We start from the raw sequence: 18,535 nt of genomic DNA, 5'->3' as shown, positions 1-18,535 counted from the left end.
TTTAATTAAAGAAGCAGGCCCAGGATTTGCTTGTATCCTAGGAAACACAAAGTCCTACATTTCTTCAAAACACCAAACTTTCCAGGTCTTTCAGTTCAAGTCCTCTGCAGTGGCCCAAAAGTGTTCTGTCTTTTAGGTCAAAGTTCAAAGCCCTTGAGAGTAAACTCTGGTACAGTATATAGTACTGTGCAAAAGTTTTAGGCAGGTATGAAAAAATGCTGTAAAGTAATATTCCTTTCAAAAATAGAGATGTTAATAGATTATATTAATCAAACTAAATGCAAAGTGAGTGAACAGAAGAAAAATACATCAAATCCATATTTGGTGTGACAACTCTTTGCCTTCTAAACAGCATCAATTCTTCTAGGTACACTTGCACACAGTTTTTGAAGGAACTCGGCAGGTAGGTTGGCCCAAACATCCTGGACAACTAACCACAGTTCTTCTGTGGATTTAGGTAGCCTCAGTTGATTCTCTCTCTTCATGTAATCCCAGGTAGACTCGATGTTTGAGATCAGGGCTCTGTGGGAGCCATACCATCACTTTCAGGACTCCTTGTTCTTCTTTACACTGAAGATAGTTCTTAATGACCGTCGCTGTATGTTTAGGGTCGTTGTCATGCTGCAGAATAAATTTGGGGCCAATCAGATGCCTCTCTGATGGTATTGCATGATGGATAAGTATCTGCCTGTACTTCTCAGCATTGAGGAGACCATTGATTCTGACCAAATCCCCAACTCCATTTGCAGAAATGCAGCCCCAAACTTGCAAGGAACCTCCACCATGCTTCACTGTTGCCTGCAGACACACATTCATGTACCGCTCTCCAGCCCTTCGGCAAACAAACTGCCTTCTGCTACAGCCAAAAATTTTGACTCATCAGTCCAGAGCACCTGCTGCCATTTTTCTGCACCCCAGTTCCTGTGTTTTCGTGCATAGTTGAGTCGCTTGGCCTTGTTTCCATGTCGGAGGTATGGCTTTTTGTCCGCAAGTCTTCCATGAAGGCCACTTTATACCAGACTTCTCTGGACAGTAGATGGGTGTACCAGGGTCCCACTGTTTTCTGCAAATTCTGAGCTGATGGCACTGCTGGACATCTTCCGATTGTGAAGGGAAGTAAGCATTATGTGTCTTTCATCTGCTGCAGTAAGTTTCCTTGGCCGACCACTGCATCTACGGTCCTCAACGTTGCCTGTTTCTTTGTGCTTCTTCAAAAGAGCTTGGACAGCAAATCTGGAAACCCCTGTCTGCCTTGAAATGTCTGCCTGGGAGAGACCTTGCTGATGCAGTAGAACTACCTTGTGTCTTGTTGCTGTGCTCAGTCTTGCCATGTGTATGACTTTTGACAGTAAACTGTCTTCAGCAACCTCACCTTGTTAGCTGAGTTTGGCTGTTCCTCATCCAGTTTAATTCCTCCAACAAACCTGTTTCTGTTTCAGTTAATGATTGTGTTTCAACCTACATATTGAATTGATGATCATTAGCACCTGTTTGGTATAATTGTTTAATCATACACCTGACTATATGCCTACAAAATCCCTGACTTTGTGCAAGTGTACCTAGAAGAATTGATGCTGTTTTGAAGGCAAAGGGTGGTCACACCAAATATGGATTTGATGAATTTTTCTTCTGTTCACTCACTTTGCATTTAGTTGATAAATATAATCTATTGACATATTTTTGAAAGCATTCTTACTTTACAGCATTTTTTCACACCTACCTAAAATATTTGCACTGTACTGTATATTCAGTTCCTTCATGAGACGCTGTGTACAAAATGCATGCAGGTGCTTAATTGCTGTCATATCTGAGAGAGGGGAGGGGGGACGGGTTCACCTTTTTAAATATTTTTTAAATGATATGTAGCTCAGCCGGAGTAAATGAAGTTATGAATAAGTCATGCAAGGAGGCGGCATGAGACTGTTACGCCACAGGGCTCAGCTGGCAGTAACGATTGCAGGCACTGTGCGCAGCAAAGGTCTCCGGGTTGAGAAAATGAAAGCGGTCCCTACAGCCATCCCCCGCAACCCAGCTCCTGCATTTTTAATGCCCATTGCATATTCCCCCTGTCGGCTGTGAATTTAGCCTGATGTGCTCCTAGCCCTCCATTGGTACAGGTCCCCTCGACCCTCTGAAGTTTTCAGGGAGGTGGACCTGCTCCTGTTACATTAACAGACAGAGTATTTTGACACAATGTTACAAAGGGATATACTAGTAGCTCGGAATAACACATATGCTCTAGTTTATCCTTCCAGAGATGGCAGGAGTGCTCTCTTCACAAAACTAATATTGCTTATTAACACCTTTTTATACCTTTAAATTGAGATGTACCTGACTTGGACCAGCCATTTCACAACTCTGCACTACACTAGTGTACACAGGCCTTTCACCAAAGTCTGGTGTCTTACCTTTTTTCCCCAGCTTTGATGATGGGTACCTGGATGTGCTTTAAAATTGTGGAAGAGAGTAACGTCAGTCCCCAGTCCAAATGTGAAACTGTTCTGTGCTTTTGTGTTTGACAGCCTGGAACTATCAACGCTCTGGACTACGGGCTTAACCGCTTCTGTGACCCCAATGTCGATCCGGTAACAGAGGTGAGTCCCGGCCCTCGGCTCTGACCTGTCCCAGCCAACCAGACTGCTCACACACACACAGCTCCACCAGCACTGTTCCCCAGGCAGTACTCTTCCACAGTGTTTGGCAGTGTGGGCTCCAACAGTAGAGTGGGTTTAAAATCGTGTTGGCTTGAGTCATCCCTGATATCTTTATCTGTATGATCTTTAATGCGATTTGCAATCCCAAATCGGTGAAATGAGCTATATAAATGCAAATAGTATTTGAGCAACTGGTTGGCATTAAATTATATTATTCCTATCATGAAACCACTATTGACTGCAGTTGCGATGTGCTTGGCAAGACTGCTGTAAACATATCCACTTATAGTGCAAAAGGCAGTGTGATTATATATTTTCTGCAAACGGCAGCAGAAATTTGTTGTTAAGCGTAGAAATCTGTGACTGACCGAGGAACTGATGAATTACGGGAATCAGTTTGTTTCTAATGCACATTTTCTTATATTAGTCCAACGCAAATCACCTTTTGGAATCTCACCAACATCTTCCAGCACTCCAACAGCTTCCAGCACACTCGAAGAGGAATTTGCAAAAGCTGTCGGACGATATCAGCTCAATTATTTCCAAAAGAAGGGGAAGCTATCTTTTTAACTTAGAAAAGAGTAAGAAACAAACAAAAAAAGGAATAAAAAGGTTTATTTATTAAATGAGCAAGATGATACAAAGTTTGAGTGTTCGTGTGTATTTTCCCTTATCTGGGGGTTAAAATTCAGGCCATATAATGTCGGCGTTTGTCTATATTTGGAATCGTGTGTCGCATATCTCTCATGCCAGCCTGCAGGGTTATCTAAAGTCTTCTGCGGATTGGTCAGCCGGTGTATCCCTCGTGCAGGGAGCAGGTGAAGGGCAGTGTTTCTGTGGTCCTGGTGTCAATCGTCTTACAATCTCTAAGAGGATTGTAGCTTGGTAATCCACCCACCCTCCCTCCACCTCATTGCTGCCTAGATCCAGTGGCTCAGCCCACTACTGACAACCTGGTTTGAAATCCTCACCTACTGTAGCAACCTGTTAACCATTTCTCTACTGAAATAAGACTGCGAGAAAAGTAAGGCTCCTCCCTCTTAAAAAATAAATAAATAAATAAATCAAAGGGGAATAAACGAGTGGAATAAACATTATCTGGAACTTGTTCAATGTTCAGTGATGCGCAACATTAATTTACTTAATCTGTGTAAATAAGAATCAGAAACTAAACAAGAACAGGAAATGTCTCGCAGTTCTTGGAATAAGATTGGCAGCAAGAATTAGAATGATAGAAGGAAATTACTTTTTATGCTTTTGCTCCCGAGAGTGAGTGTGAGTAAGGTTTTCTGTGGTAACGCTGGGTAAAATGATAATTTTCTGTTTTTTATGGACCACTGCATGGGTCAGTTGTAGCGTTCTCTCTTTATTTCTTGGCCTAACCTCAAGCAATACGTAATGCCTGTAAAAAGATACCTATAGAAAATGATTATGTTTATTCTCAAACTGCTTATGGTGGTTGCCAATGGTTGGGGTTAGTGTGACAGGGCACATTTTTAAAACTAACTCTTGGAATAACAAAACTGACATCCACAAGCCAGTGGAGTAGCATCTCTTTTTCTGCACTTGACAGCATTCAAGTCAAAGACCTTTTTAGGGAAGGGCTTCCTGTTTCACTGGGAGCCTTCTAGTATCCATCCCGCTTTACATTCTACAACCGTGTGTGTGAGAGAGAGAGAGAGAGAGAGTGTGTGTGTCTGTATATATTGCCTAAGGGATTTCTTCCAGTGCACTTCCCAGATCCTGCATGGAGAAGTAATTAATTTCAAGGACAAGTGCCAACCTTGGGAAAGCAAACAGTAACTTAAAACAGTCGTCAGAACTTAATGAGTCTGCATTGCTTAAGGTTCAAAGAACATATAATTTCCCTTTAACTGCGCCGGCCCTGCTAATTTCAGCAGTTTTCTCTGAAACAAATCACTCAGCAGTGGGAGCGGAGTCATGCCCACACAAACTGGTAACGAGTGGCTGGCAATATTAACTGTGACATTTTTATATTGGGATTGTGGGGACATTAAGGCCTGCCGTCACCCTCACCACCTTCGCTCTGATTTTCCCATTTCCTTGAAGGTGCTTCAGCATCTTGCCTGTCAACAGTCTCCACATAGCAACAGATAATTGCGGAGGCCCACAGGGTAATGGTTGCCATGCTAACCAAGGGAGAAACTGAATGTAGCTTTTTTTTTGTTCTAAGTTTTATTAATGTATACGCTCCCTCAGTCCGTCTTACTTTCTGAAATCCTTTTCTATACAAAGCGGGCAACTGATTTAGGCTATAAGTAATACAGTGCTGACACGAGGTGTGCTCTGACAGTTACAGAGTTAAAATTAATCCACAGAGCTGAATAGCTCCTTTTCATTTTGATGCCGGCCTGCGTAGTTTGCAGTTAAAAGCATTTTTGAAAAAAAAATCAGCAAGTATATGAATTAGCTGTGATTTTGCTTTTGTAAAAAATATGATTTGTGCATACAGATCCCTGAGTCAGTCTAATTTCTGAATGCCTTCTCTGTAATAAAGGGAATCATGTTTGGATTATCTGTTATTGAATAATTAATACAATGTAGTAAATGAGAGAGAATCAATATTCAAGCTCATTGTACATTGTGTGGTTTAGGCTTTTCTGTGTTAAAACTACTTTTTTCAGTCTTAGCTTGAAGAATTTAAGGCAAATAATTGGGTAAATTCCTATATTTGTGCCTATTTAATAAGCATAACGTAAATGTATTAATGTCTCAGCTGAATAATGGCCTTAAAATTGTGTATTTGGCATAGGAAACAATGATTGAGCAATAATAGAATGTCCAGGAATCCAATCCGACAGAGTTACTAATGGTGTTCCACAGGCTGTATTGTGGTCACTTGCTTCCAGTTTATGTTGTCCTCCACTGGGGACCCTGCTTGTTTCAACGTAATATCAACGTGAAAGATTCTGCTTCAACACAGGGCTCTCTTAACACAAGTCTCACTCTGTGGCTGAGACGAAAGCAGGCCTGCCCTCTGGGGGCGGGGGGCGGCCTCCCACTTCAGCTTGCAACCACACAGAGCTGGACCAGACTAGCGCTCCTTCACAGCTTGAAACGCTCACACTGAGTTGATAAGCACTTGGTAGCAAACATGTTTTTTTGAGGGCTGTGTTCTTCAGTGTAATCAACGGCCTAAAAGCAGTCAAAATATCATTACAATTCCAAATGATATGGAAATTTCCTAAGGTCAGTTACCAATATTTTCTAAGTTTTTCCAAAGGGTGTCTGGTGTTTCCTGCATCTCCATCAGGCTGTTACTGCCTGCAGGTCAGCCAAGGAAACACAGCTCTGGCATCCTCCTGTAAACACCAGTGAAAGGCCTGACTCTTTTGAAAGTCTGTACAAACAAAGCTTAAGGGTGTTTCTTTGTTTAGTGTTTTTCACTGCTGGTCAGTCTCCTGCTACCAGATAGGAGGCCAATCCACAGGCACACACATAGTGGTAAAAAGAGTTGACTCTAGGTTAACTACAGCAACAGGCACACAGTTTTTGCTTTGAATGAGGAAGAAAGTAAATGGTAGAAGAGCTTGAGAGCCCCGAGTTACCTTTGTTTAATTTGCTAGATTTCTTGATTTGTGCTCTCTGTTTGGGAAGAATTCCCCTGCTAACAACTCTTTGGGCTTACTGTGATTGTGAGGTTTGATTGTCACACAGACACAGCCAATGCCAACTTAATCTCACCTGGACAGTCCAGACCGAAGCTGTGCCTCCCTTGGCCCCCAGACACGATTAGTTTCCTTCTGTTCTCTGACAGCCCTGTCAGTCCCATACTGCCCTGCTTCCCATCATCGCTGTGCACAGACAAGCTGCCAGAAGAGTCTGACACGCACAGTCTCAGGAGCTCACGAGAGAATGACAAAGGAAGAGAAGAAGGGAGAGAGGGGACAGAGACAGGAGACACAGCTGTTAGGTGCCATACCTGTTGGTTGCTGTCATTACATTTTCAAAACTATCACACTGCAGTCCAGATTTTAAAGTATTTTTTTGTATTACATCCGGAAGAAAATAACGTAATATTATTAGACTCCATTTAGGGTTTATTATCAAAACAGCTGGTTCAGAGAAACCTACTTTGACAGAGTTTGTATTCTCTGCTATCCACCCCCTTGGACACAGTGCATAGCAACAAAATGCTTGCTCATAAAATGCTACACAATGTTGCTTCTAAGCTCTGCAGTCAATATTGCCATCGTGTTGTATTTCCTTGATAGCATTAAATATATAGAACATGTTTTACAGTTAACAGCATTATGCTGCATGGTGGTTGTGGTGCTAAGGGTATAGGCAAAATGTACTTTCAGTGCTATATTTACCACCATGACTATTTTCAGCAATGTTTTTATTATATTACCAATGCTAAAGAAAAATAATAATAATATATATATATAAAAAATGATTAGTGGTAGTGGTAGTACAATTAATAATAGTATCAGAATAGTCTAAAGTAGTAGTAGTGGCAACATTACATATTTTATCATAGTTTTCACCTTTTAAATCAAAATCATATTGCAGATTATTCTGTTTGTCTAATTTCCATCCATTATTCATTAAAAAAGCTTTGTATATTAATTGTATTAATTTAATCCTTTTTTCTTTCTTTCTTTTTTCTCCATCCAGATTTTGTTCCTTCTCATTGTCTATGTGTCCCTCCTAGAGGAATGAATACCTGTTAAAGAGGGGGGCTTCAGTACTGCAGCCAGTTTGTCTGAGTCCGCAATGACAGCCCTGTCAGCTGTGGAAGCTCAGTAAAGTTTCTCAAACATGTTCCTCAACAGGAATTGACTCTCTAAGCCAGTTTTACTACACGAGGCATGTTATTGACCTGTGTCTGCTGAAAGAAGGCTTATAATTACAATTAAAAAAAAAAATAGATGTGAGACGCGGGCCTTTCTAAAGGCAACTGTCCATCCAGCATCCAGCTGGGGATATAAAACCACAGGGTCTGAAAATTCATGAACATTGGTAAATTATTGACTCATGAGGATGATCTGCAGGTCAGATTCAGTTCAATACATTTTTGCAGATTTTCAAATTAATAGCATTTATAGGGATTTGTACTATTTTCTTGGGCGTGTGTTACAGTAACTCTAATAAACATACATCCATAGCAGCTTTGGAAAATAAGGCCCCTAATGTTTGATCCTGCATATAATACAACACAAGACTTGAAAAGTTAAGACATGCACATTATATTCATAAACCACTCAATTGTGCTGTGAGCTCAGGGGTGTGGAGGTTTGCCTGAGAAAGCACTTTATATCAGCTTACACTAAATGCTTTTTTTCTGGGATCAAAATTCCCTTCAATAAAACACTTAAAAGTTGTGACAGTAAGAACTTCCATAACACAGCTAGAAAATGTACATCAACAACATCTTTTAAACCCTCTGTCTTAAAACAGCAGATGTTTCCCATACTGCACACATCTCTTTAGCACAGTGTCCCCCTGTGTGTCTCTGCTTTGCAAATACAAATATGGAGTGTCACACCGTAATTTGGACAAAGTAGCTTGTAATGCACTGAATATACATACTGAGTCCAAAATACTACTCATATTTGTGGCTGTGCTTACAGGATCTGCGTTTTGTAGCCTCTGCATTCGAATTTTATTTTCCTTTATGTGCGTGTGTTTACCTTGTCTGAAACAAACAGAAGATTCTGACATAAGTGTGTCCACTTCAGTGTGCTAATAGCAAGCACTTTGGTGGTCGAGGTCCTACGCTTTGTTCCCTTGTGAAATGCAAATGTGCCCTCCCCCAGATACCTCTCCATGCCTGCTCTTTAAAATGGTTCCCGAGATGAAAAAAGGAGCACTCACGCAATTTTAATTTCCTTTGGCACGACTGTGCATTTCAAAGCAGAATGCAGAAGTCTCTCCAGCACTTGAGAAGAAAGATACACATAATACTTCTTACTATGACCTGGTTATAAGATATCAGACCAGGGTCTAATTAGTAACCAATGCAGTGATTGTGGTATGACCTGTATTAGAGTAGCCTTCTGACCTTTTGAAACAGCTGTGACTTTTCTTTATTACAATATTGAGTGGCTCACTTTACATCTATTGCTATCTGCAATAAGGACTCAAACTGGAGGGACAGGAGTGTTCCATAAGAACCCATTTTTAAAGGTTAAACTTTTTTTTTCTTTAAAATATGTGCTGCTACTTTAAACCCACAGTAACTCTTAATGGCCTGCCTGTTTTAAGCACTCTTGTGACTATATGCAGCATCACAACACAAAGTAACACTGCGTCAGTGCCTTAAGAGTAGATTTTGTATAAATACTGTGACAAATAACAGCCAAAGAGTGCATATAGGAGCAGAGGTGCTATCCTCAGCTACAGTGTTAACCAGCTGACATAGAGCTGGGGTTCAGACTAAGACTCCTGCAGGAATTCCAAGAAAGCTCAGTGGTGCGACAGACTGCCTAGTCTTAGAAAATCAGTTTGGAGAGTTTCCCTGCTGATGTCACTGAACAGACCATAGATGCATAATCTGATCAGGCTTGGCGTCTCAGTGGATTCTTCTCTAGCTGTTTTTGCTACTTGTTGCATACAGACCTCTATATTAAACCTCAGTCTAAATTGTATGTCCTTTAACCAACCTAAAGTCACATATACAAATATTCTTAGCAAAGTACATTGCTTGAACAATTAGATAAATAAATAAAACTTGCTTTTCCTGATAATATAACTGTATTTGACACTGAAGACATTTTTACTGATCTTGATACTCCCACTTCCCTCCCACTCCCACCAAATTTGCTTGGATTATAGCACACAAAAAAGGGGAATCCTTCTGTAGACCCTCTTTAGCTGCAGTTTCATGTAAGCAACGTCAGTCTCTGTTTGTGAGGTATTTCTGTGAAGCAGTCTTTGCGTTAGAAGATGTTCTCTGACTGCTGCTGTGGGATACTGGCATTACATTTTGAAATAATGGTCGCTTATCTTTCCACTGTGGCCAAACTGTCAGCTGCACAGTAAATTAATTAGATGGGCAGTTTGCCTGTGGTGGAAAATCTGGCCCCATGTCTTTCTAATGTCAGTATCCATCACCCACTGTCCCTTCCACAGAGTGCTCACTGTGTATTTCAGTATTTCAGAGCCTGTTAGCACTATTGTTGGGCAGAATTCGCCAATCCAGTCTAACACATATTCACTGCATTTTTGTTTCTTGCTGTTTTTCAGAAAAAAACATACGACTTCTACAGGAGAGAGGTAATATTAACCCCTTCCAGTCTCACTCTCTTCCCATTCTGGTTTATCCACACTGTTTGAACATTGTGATGATATGCAGTAATCAAGTAGCAAAGGGTTGTAAAAGATAGTGATTTCCTCATTCTAAATTACTTTTTGTATTGAAATTAGTTGTACAGGTATTTATGTGCAAACCCTTGAATTACAATGCTACAGTCCTACCACCTTTGTTTTTCAGATTATTTTCAATCAACAGTCACTCATGAGGTCAAGGGTAAAGTCTTCTGTCTCCATTGGAGGGTAGGTCTTTTTAGCACTCTGTGTACAGGTTTTATTTGTCAGCTGTCAGAATAATTGACATTATATAACTCTGTGTTTAGATTCAGCAGACTGTAAGGGGGGTAATATATTTGCAAAGCTCCCCAAGTAATTATAACATGATTGGAGTTTATTAGGGTTAAGCAATATTTGTATCTGAGGAAGAGCTGCAAGAGTCGCCTGCTCCTCAGTCCTTATTCCTAGTCTAAGTTGTATTTAGAGGTTTATTTTTCTAGAGTGACTCTCCTTATAATGCAGGGCTTGTTCTGTTTGGGGGCAGAGTCTCATGTCATTGTGCTCTTGCAGGATTGTGAAGTACACTGAGCAGTACAAAAACCACGATCCTTTCATGGCTGGCTGTCTCCCTAGCAACCCTTGGATAACAGATGACACCATGTTTTGGGAGCTCAATATGCCACTGTAAGTCCCCTTCAGCAATGTAGATTTTACAAAGAACACTGAGACTCTTATTGATCGCAAAAAAAAATGCATTAACAAAACGCTTCAGCCCTGTAACTGCTAAAGATCCCCCCCCCCCCAAATGCATCGCTGGCACTGCTGTTTTGGTCTTTGTGTACATTTTCTTTTGTTACTCATTCACTCAGGCAGTAGAATTAGGCAGCCTATTTTACAAAAATAAACCGACTGTCTTTCAGATGAGATGTATGCTGCGGTTATTTACAATGATGCCATTACTCACAAGACTAGGGGTGTTAACCCGGGAGTCCCGGAGGAAATTAAAATCAGGCTTTTTTAGTCTGATGATCAGAAATGTCCATGCCTCGTCAATAACTGCTTCATCCGGTACAGGGTCACGGTGAGCCGGGGCCTAACCTGGCAGGAACAGCACCAATGCAGGGTACACCCTGGGCAAGATGTCAGGCAATCGTGGGGCAGTGCACACACACACACACACATGAAAATGGCAATTTCAAGTAGCCACTCAACCTCAGCAGCATGTATTTGGGGAGTACCCATAGAAATCCCACATGGCCACCAGAAGAACAAATGCCACACCAGCTGGCACCCAAAGGCTAGGGATCGAACCCAGTCCCAGAAGCTGTGCCATTGTGCTGTCCTGTTATTAATATTATTAGCAGTGCCTATGCTGGCTCTGAGTAACAGTGTCTGTACAGTTGCTGTGTGGTGCTGAGGATGCGGACGCTTGACTGTGTGTGTGGTTTGGTGCAGGGCGGAGGTGCCCACAAAGCTACGGGTCGAGCGTTGGACCTTCAACTTCAGAGAGTTGCTCAGTGACCCCCGGGGTCGGCAGGACTTCCAGCTCTTCCTGAAGAAAGAGTTCAGCGGTAGGTCCCAGAGGGCGTGGGGGAGGGAGGCAGGGAGAGAGAGGTAGAGAAAGAAGGGACAGGAGGAAATGTTTTCAGTTTAACAATAGATTGTAAATTAGCCAGCTAGGTATTCTAAGTCTGGTTACCATATGCAAAGCTTTCCCAGACCCAGATTGAGAGAAATGTCACTGGGAAGTACATGGATAGAGAGAAGGAATTGTGGTGTGATTGTAGTTTATATGTGCTGTAGACATGTTTGATGTAAGCTTACCAAGTGCTATTTTTTGTGGATGGAGTAATAGAATAAATAACCCCGATAACAGAGGCACACACAGAACCTTTAAGACATGTGAGGAGTAAGTAATGATATAATATGGAAATGCAGATCTTTAACATCTTCTGGCATTGCAGGTGAGAACTTGGCCTTCTGGGAAGCCTGTGAAGACCTGAAGTACGGCGACCAGACCAAAGTGAAGGAAAAAGCTGAGGAAATTTACAAGTAAGCTATTCCCTCTCCCTGACACAGTCATGGCATGAGTTAGCAAGCATTCAAATATGTTATCGCTGTGTGTTTGTGGGGCAGTAGAGCTGGCCAAGCCTGTTTACGATGTTTGTGTGTGTGTGAATGCAGGACCTTCTTGGCCCCCGGGGCGCGCCGTTGGATTAACATTGATGGCAAGACAATGGACATCACAGTGAAGGGCCTCCAGCATCCCCATCGCTATGTCCTGGACGCCGCCCAAACACACATCTACATGCTCATGAAGAAGGTAAGGAGCTCTGCTTTGGAACCCTCCAGAGCAATTCTCCATGAGAGTTGTCAGTTGTAACATTGACCCAAACCATTGTACTAGAAAAGAAAGTTAATACTTCAATGAAAAACGACAATAATATGAGCAACAAAAACAACAATAATATGTTGATAATGACGGCTACAATAATAATAAATAATAATGAGTAGTAATAGTAGTAGTATTAATTAATGTTGTGATTTTGTTTTTATGATTCTATGACTCATATCTGTGATCAGGTCTACATAAACAGTGCTTTAGATGTTCTTACATACAAGACAAACAAGACTTTCTTTTAAGATTTCACACAAAATGGTAGTTCAAAGCCTGAACTATATGAAGGCCAAGCTTAAAGGTAACATATGGATTTAATAGTAATGATTCGAGTCTCGGCATACTTGTGGACTGACTGCAAGCAAAATACTTCCAGTAAAGACTAATTGCTGTTTTCCTGTTGCAGGATTCTTTTGGGCGGTATATGAAGTCTCCTATATTTAAGGATACCATGAAAAAGGCCATCATTCCTGAGGAGACGAAAGTAAGGTAAGTTATCTGTAATTCAGATTTGATAAGTAACCACCGGTGGCTGCACCACATCTCCGCAATTAGGAAGCTCTAACAGTGTCTTGGTATGTCTGGAAGATGCCACATACTGACGATAATACACCATCGGCTGATAAAGGTGGTCATGTTCATTGAATCAGCTGCAAGGACTATCTCTGTAAACACTCTAGTATTTATTATTATTATTATTTATTTATTAGCAGACACCCTTGTCCAGGGTGACTTACAAAATATCAGAGCAATACGAAGTGCAATAATACAGTGCAATACATTACAATACAATAATACAATAATAATACAGTGCAGTTCAGGCATAATACATTTTACAAATTTCTAATTTACACAAGTGTATAGGAGATACAGTAAGCAATATATAAGGTCTTACATCCTAGATTGTAAAATCTGTTAAGTGCAGACAAGATGTTAAGTCAAAGTTAAGAAGTAAGGGAGAGGGAGCATAGGGGAAATCAAAATAAACAATGCAAGTGCTGTTAATGCACAGCAAGAGTATGACAAAACGTTGTATAACTGCAATCTTACAGGAGAATGAAAGACTAAATTACAAGTACAGTCGGAAAAGTCTTGAGTAATCGCCAGAAGGAGGTCAGAGACTCTGCTGTTTAGACTTCAGTGGGAAGGTCGTTCCACTGCTTAAGGGCCAGGGATGAGAAGGAGTGGGTTCTGGAGGAAGGAAAATGGAGAGGAGGCAGAGTTAGTCTTCTGGCCCCGGAAGACCGCAGCGGTCTGGAGGGGATGTGCGGAGAGATGAGGGTCTGAAGGTAGCTCGATGCGGTGTGGTTGAGACAGAAGTAGGTGAGGGTCAATGTCCACAATGTACTGAATGCGTGCCGGTATTGGAAGCCAGTGGAGGGAGCGGAGCAGTAGAGTAGCGTGTGCGAATCAGGGCAGAGAGAATACCAGACGCAGAGTTCTGGATGAGCTGTATCGGGCGGGTAGTAGTTGCCAGCAGACTGGCCAGGAGGGAGTTGCAGTGGTCCAGGCGGGAGAGGACCCAGGGACTGGACGAGCTGTCGAGTAGTTGGTGAGGAATGGTCGGATTCGGCGTATGTTGCTCTGGAAGAATCTGCAGGTAAATGTCAGCGTGGTGATGTGCTGAGTGTAGGAGAACGCAGGATCGAGGGTGACTCCTAGGTTCTTAGCGGAAGAAGAGAGAAAAAGTGTCGTAGTTTCCAAGGGGATTGAGATGGAGAAGTCAGCAGAAGGTGAGGAAGTGGGGGGAAAAAGAGATCAGATTTAGAGAGGTTGAGCTTGAGGTGGTGCGAGTTCATCCCGGCAGAGATAGCAGGCAAACAGAAAAAGATGCGAGAGGGGATGAGAGGGTCAGAGGAGGGGAAAGACAGGAAGATCTGGGCATCATCTGCGTAAAAATGGTAAAAGAAACCATGGGATGTGATGAGGGGGCCCAGGGAGCGAGTGTAGAGAGAGAACAGGAGGGGGCCCAGGACAGAGCCTTGGGGTACACCTGTGAGGAAAAGTTGGGGGGTGGATGAAGAACCTCGCCATGTCACTTCATAGGTCCAGTCATTGAGGTAGGAGGAGAACCAGGTGAGAGCAGTTCCAGAGATTCCAAGGTCAGTGGGGTCAAATGCTGCAAGAGAGATTGAGGAGGATGAGGACTGAGGAGAGGGAGGCTGCCCGAGGACAGCTGGGGAGTCAGTGACTGAAAGGAGAGCAGAAATGCAGAGTGCTGGCGGTGGACAGCACGCTCAAGGGTCTTTGAGAGGAAGGGGAGTAGGGAGACAGGATGGTAGTTCTGAGGAGAGGTGGGGTCAAGGGTAGGTTTCTTGAGGAGTGGGATGACAGCAGCTTGTTTAAATGCAGAGGAGAAACAGCCAGTGAGGAGTGAAGAGTTGAGGAGGGAGGAGATGAAGGGGAGTAGATCAGGGGCTTGGAGGAGGTGAGTGGGGAGAGGGTCCAGGGCACATGTTGTGGGTTTATGACCTAGGAGGAGAGAGGAAATTTCAGAGTCTGAAAGAAGTGAGAATGAAGAAAAGGAAGCTTGATCGGTGGGAGATTTGGGCAGCATGGGAGAGGAGATGGGACTGTTGAAAAACTTCCAGATGTCTGTGATCTTGGAGGAGGAGAAGGAGGCAAAATCATCAGCAGCGAGAGAGGAAGGAGGAGGAGGAGGAGGAGGAGGGACAGAGAATAGGAGAGAAGGGGAAAGCAGGAGACCTGTTCCTCCTCCCCGCCCAGTAAGACAAGGGGAGTGGGACAGGACAAACAGAGAGGATAGGGCAGCAGGGGTGGTTGAGTTCTCAGGGGAAATCCATGTCTCGGTGAGAGTGAGGAAATCCAGAGAGTGGTGGGAGGCGAAAGTGAAGATGAAGTCGGCCTTGTTGGAAGCTGAGTGGCAGTTCCACAGACCTCCAGAGAGGGGAATAGAGGGGAGGGAGGAGGAGGGGAGAGGCAGAGAGATGAGGTTAGAGGGATTAGGGAGGCGAGAGGAAGGAGAGAGCAGGACTGGAATTGGAGAGATCGTCATGGCTTCTTGCTGTTGCTGTGCGGCGTCTCCTCATAGTCTTCTCCTCGCTGGAGTCCCACAGCTAGAGTCCCTGCCCTTTGGAGATGGGGCCCTTTCCTGCTGGCTTGCCTGACTGTCCAGTGGCAAACAACAACAACACACCGGCTAATTTAAACTGGAATTAGACAATAAAATCACAAGACTGTCAGGATGGCACAATCCCTCCCAGGCAGGATTGCTAATAGCACAATTAACGGCCACTTTAAATCTGAATACAGACAAAGACCATGCCAGACACACACAGTTACACTGATCAATAACTCACAACAATGCCTACAATGTAACTGCTTCTGATTTACAGAAACTGCATGTCGAGTATGTTGCTAATTAACTAACAAACAGTCACTGCCATTACTACAATACAGGTATATATATAACTCTTAGCTAAACAAGTAACCACGTAAACAATCAATGCATCTCTTAACTAAACTAGTAAACACGTCAAAAACGATACTTAGCTGGGGTGAGCTAGGCGACTCCTCTGCTGGCTTGCCTGACTGTCCATTATTATTGAATAATGGCTTGAGTTGATCCCATACAGTACACACTGAGAATGACCTTCTCTCACTTCAGCACTCTGTTACTTCACTATATCCAACTATATATAACAGTTTCTGACTATTACACTCATTTAGTTTTCCATTTCTATTCTAACACTCTATTTCTGGAGACCTAAGACAGTTTGGTCCAGCTCTGGTCTGTAATCGGTCGTGTGTTGTGATGTAGCAATTGTCTCAGTGTCCGTTGTGCTGTTCCCCTGTGTCTTTCCACAGTGAGAGTAAGTTTGGCTTCAGCAAGAAGCACCGCCGCTCGAGCCCCAGTCCCGTCATCCTGCGCCAACTGGAAGAGGAAGCCAAGGCCAAGGCCGCTGCCAACGCCCCTGTGGACATCACACAGGTCATGAGCAAACTGGACCGCCGTAACCAGCTCAAACAGGAGCCTGCCAAATAGGCCTAGGGCCACTGGCTGCTGGGGAGGGGGTGGGGAGAGGGTCAGCAACAGCGTGGATTTGGGTAGTAGGAGGCAGGCCCACCCTCTCAGGTAGAAGCTGTGCTACAGTGACTCACCTCAGTGTAGTCTGTAGGGAGGCTCATACTCCACACCCAGGGAACACACTTATACTGGGGGGGACACTCATCTCCTAATCCAAAAACATTTTAAAATTTACACCACCATACAGGTGTTCTTCTGAGAGAGGGGAGACACAGATACGGCACCGCATTATTTCCGTCTGTTCTCTCAGCTCTTTTGCTCACGCCTCACATTCAAACCACAAGCGATCGCATTACACTGGAAACAGGAAAAATGATGGGCTCATAATTTGGGCTCATGTTTAATGGACTTCCTCTGCGGTCAGTTGTGTTGCTTCAATGAATACTAAGTAAAACAACAACAATGACAAAAAAAAGAGGAATATTTGATTCAGTTCAGGATGTTCATCATCTACATGCATGCCTGTACTTTTCCTCTTGTAAAATGTAGAGAACATATATTTTACATACACCTAAACCCCTACAAAAGCTGTAATGCATGAGGCCAAACTGCAGGGATATTACTGGGAGTTGCACTGATGTTTTGCTGTAAAGACCTGCAACATTACCCCTATCAAAGCAATACAGTAGGCAAGAAAACATCAATCTGAATCTAAACTGTCTCAGGCGGCCACTTTTGTGTACATCACCAGCAAAGTATTATTTTTTTAATTGAATTTATTAACAAGAGAATGTGTATTTTACTGCAGAGTTCATTACAATGTGTTATGCATGTGAAAAATGTTTTTACCTCACGGAGCTTGTAAATAGTACATCGGGTACTCAGAGACTAAACCTGGCCGTGTTACACAAATTGCTCAACAGCTCCGCTATATGATTAGTTTGAGGACTATGCAAATTGGCTCAGGGCTCTCAGAGCTGTTTGCGACAGGTATAAAAATATATCAGGGTTTACTGTTTTTTTATTGTTAGCTAATACAATGTACATTACACTGGAAACAGGAAAAATGATGGGCTCATAATTTGGGTTCATGTTTAATGGACTTCCACTGCGGTCAGTTTAGGATTGACATGACTACAGTTTGGTAGGTTTCCGACTGAAAGGATAATATGTTGTTTTGCAATTAGATGCATATATGTTTTCCTATTGAGAAGCACCAATGGATCTTAATGCTGTTGGAATATAAATTTGCACACCCCAGAGGCAACTGGTCAAATATATTTTATCTGAGACCCAGTAGAAATATTTCATATTTCATATTTCCTAGGACAAAGGGATTTCCATCTGTTATTTATGTATTATCCATTTTGTACTTATGTTTCAGATGTGATTGCACAGCTTTCTGCATCAACCTGTGTCATTTACATCTCTGTGTTATATGTGTCACGTATGACTCTATGGTATCTGTGTGTCTTCTAACATTGCTTGACATGCAACAGCTTACAGCAGCCTTTCTGTTCTGATCATAGGGACTGATGATGAATATGTCCTCTGACTGTTATGAGCATTTGCCACTGTTAACGTCCCTAATATTAACCTAAGCCTAAATCAAATTATTTGTCAACTCTAACTCTACCTAACTCTTAGGCCAAAAATAAAGTCCAAGCAGCTACTTAAACTGTTAAACTGTTAAAATAACCGTCCGCTAATGGAGGCCTCAGTTGAATGAATCTGTTTGTCCAGCCCAACGCAAACCATAGTCTGAATGCAACCATTGTGTTAACCAGACTAGATAATAACATTACAAAAACCCAACAGTAATGCTCACAGCAATTTAATCATTAATCACTGTCCTAATCAAACCAATCAATCACTGTTTGCAGTTCTCACACATGGTCATTCAATTAACTGCTAACATAAAACATGAGCTTACATTAATCATGATATGTATGGATGGGCTTGGAATAGGTTTAAAGTTTGGACTAGAATTAAGGATGGCAGGTCTAATAGGGAATATAGTGTGCACAGATTGTTCATTGTGTAACAGTGCATGTGATCTACTGATAGTACCATTTGCACTGCATACTTCTCTGTCTGGTTTGTTAAATGTCTGGCTTTCTGTTTTTTTCTGTGTGTTTGTATTTGCTGTGAGACACACGATGGGAGTACCGGTGTGTATTCTGTTCTCATCCATTCAATAAAGTCCATGGATTAAAAGAC

General features: G+C 42.5%; 1 protein-coding gene across 2 annotated transcripts in view; it reads left to right on the top strand.

Moving 5' to 3' along the window:
- The window catches only part of rgs9a (regulator of G protein signaling 9a), a 29,585-nt gene extending 11,050 nt beyond the window's left edge, over positions 1 to 18,535 (top strand). The window contains exons 9-17 of one of the 2 annotated variants that reach the window (XM_066704599.1): positions 2,523 to 2,585; positions 9,867 to 9,896; positions 10,114 to 10,175; positions 10,500 to 10,613; positions 11,385 to 11,500; positions 11,894 to 11,981; positions 12,114 to 12,252; positions 12,734 to 12,816; positions 16,156 to 18,535. In XM_066704599.1, coding sequence (XP_066560696.1) covers positions 2,523 to 2,585; positions 9,867 to 9,896; positions 10,114 to 10,175; positions 10,500 to 10,613; positions 11,385 to 11,500; positions 11,894 to 11,981; positions 12,114 to 12,252; positions 12,734 to 12,816; positions 16,156 to 16,333 — 873 coding nt within the window. In that variant the 3' untranslated portion in view covers positions 16,334 to 18,535. Of the gene's footprint in view, positions 1 to 2,522; positions 2,595 to 9,866; positions 9,897 to 10,113; positions 10,176 to 10,499; positions 10,614 to 11,384; positions 11,501 to 11,893; positions 11,982 to 12,113; positions 12,253 to 12,733; positions 12,817 to 16,155 lie in introns of both variants that reach the window. The other variant, XM_066704598.1, reaches the window with a different exon arrangement.

Source organism: Amia ocellicauda, chromosome 5 (genome assembly GCF_036373705.1).
Source record: "Amia ocellicauda isolate fAmiCal2 chromosome 5, fAmiCal2.hap1, whole genome shotgun sequence".
NCBI classification, from domain to species: Eukaryota; Metazoa; Chordata; class Actinopteri; order Amiiformes; family Amiidae; genus Amia; species Amia ocellicauda.
This window is presented reverse-complemented; position numbering and strand designations above follow the sequence as displayed.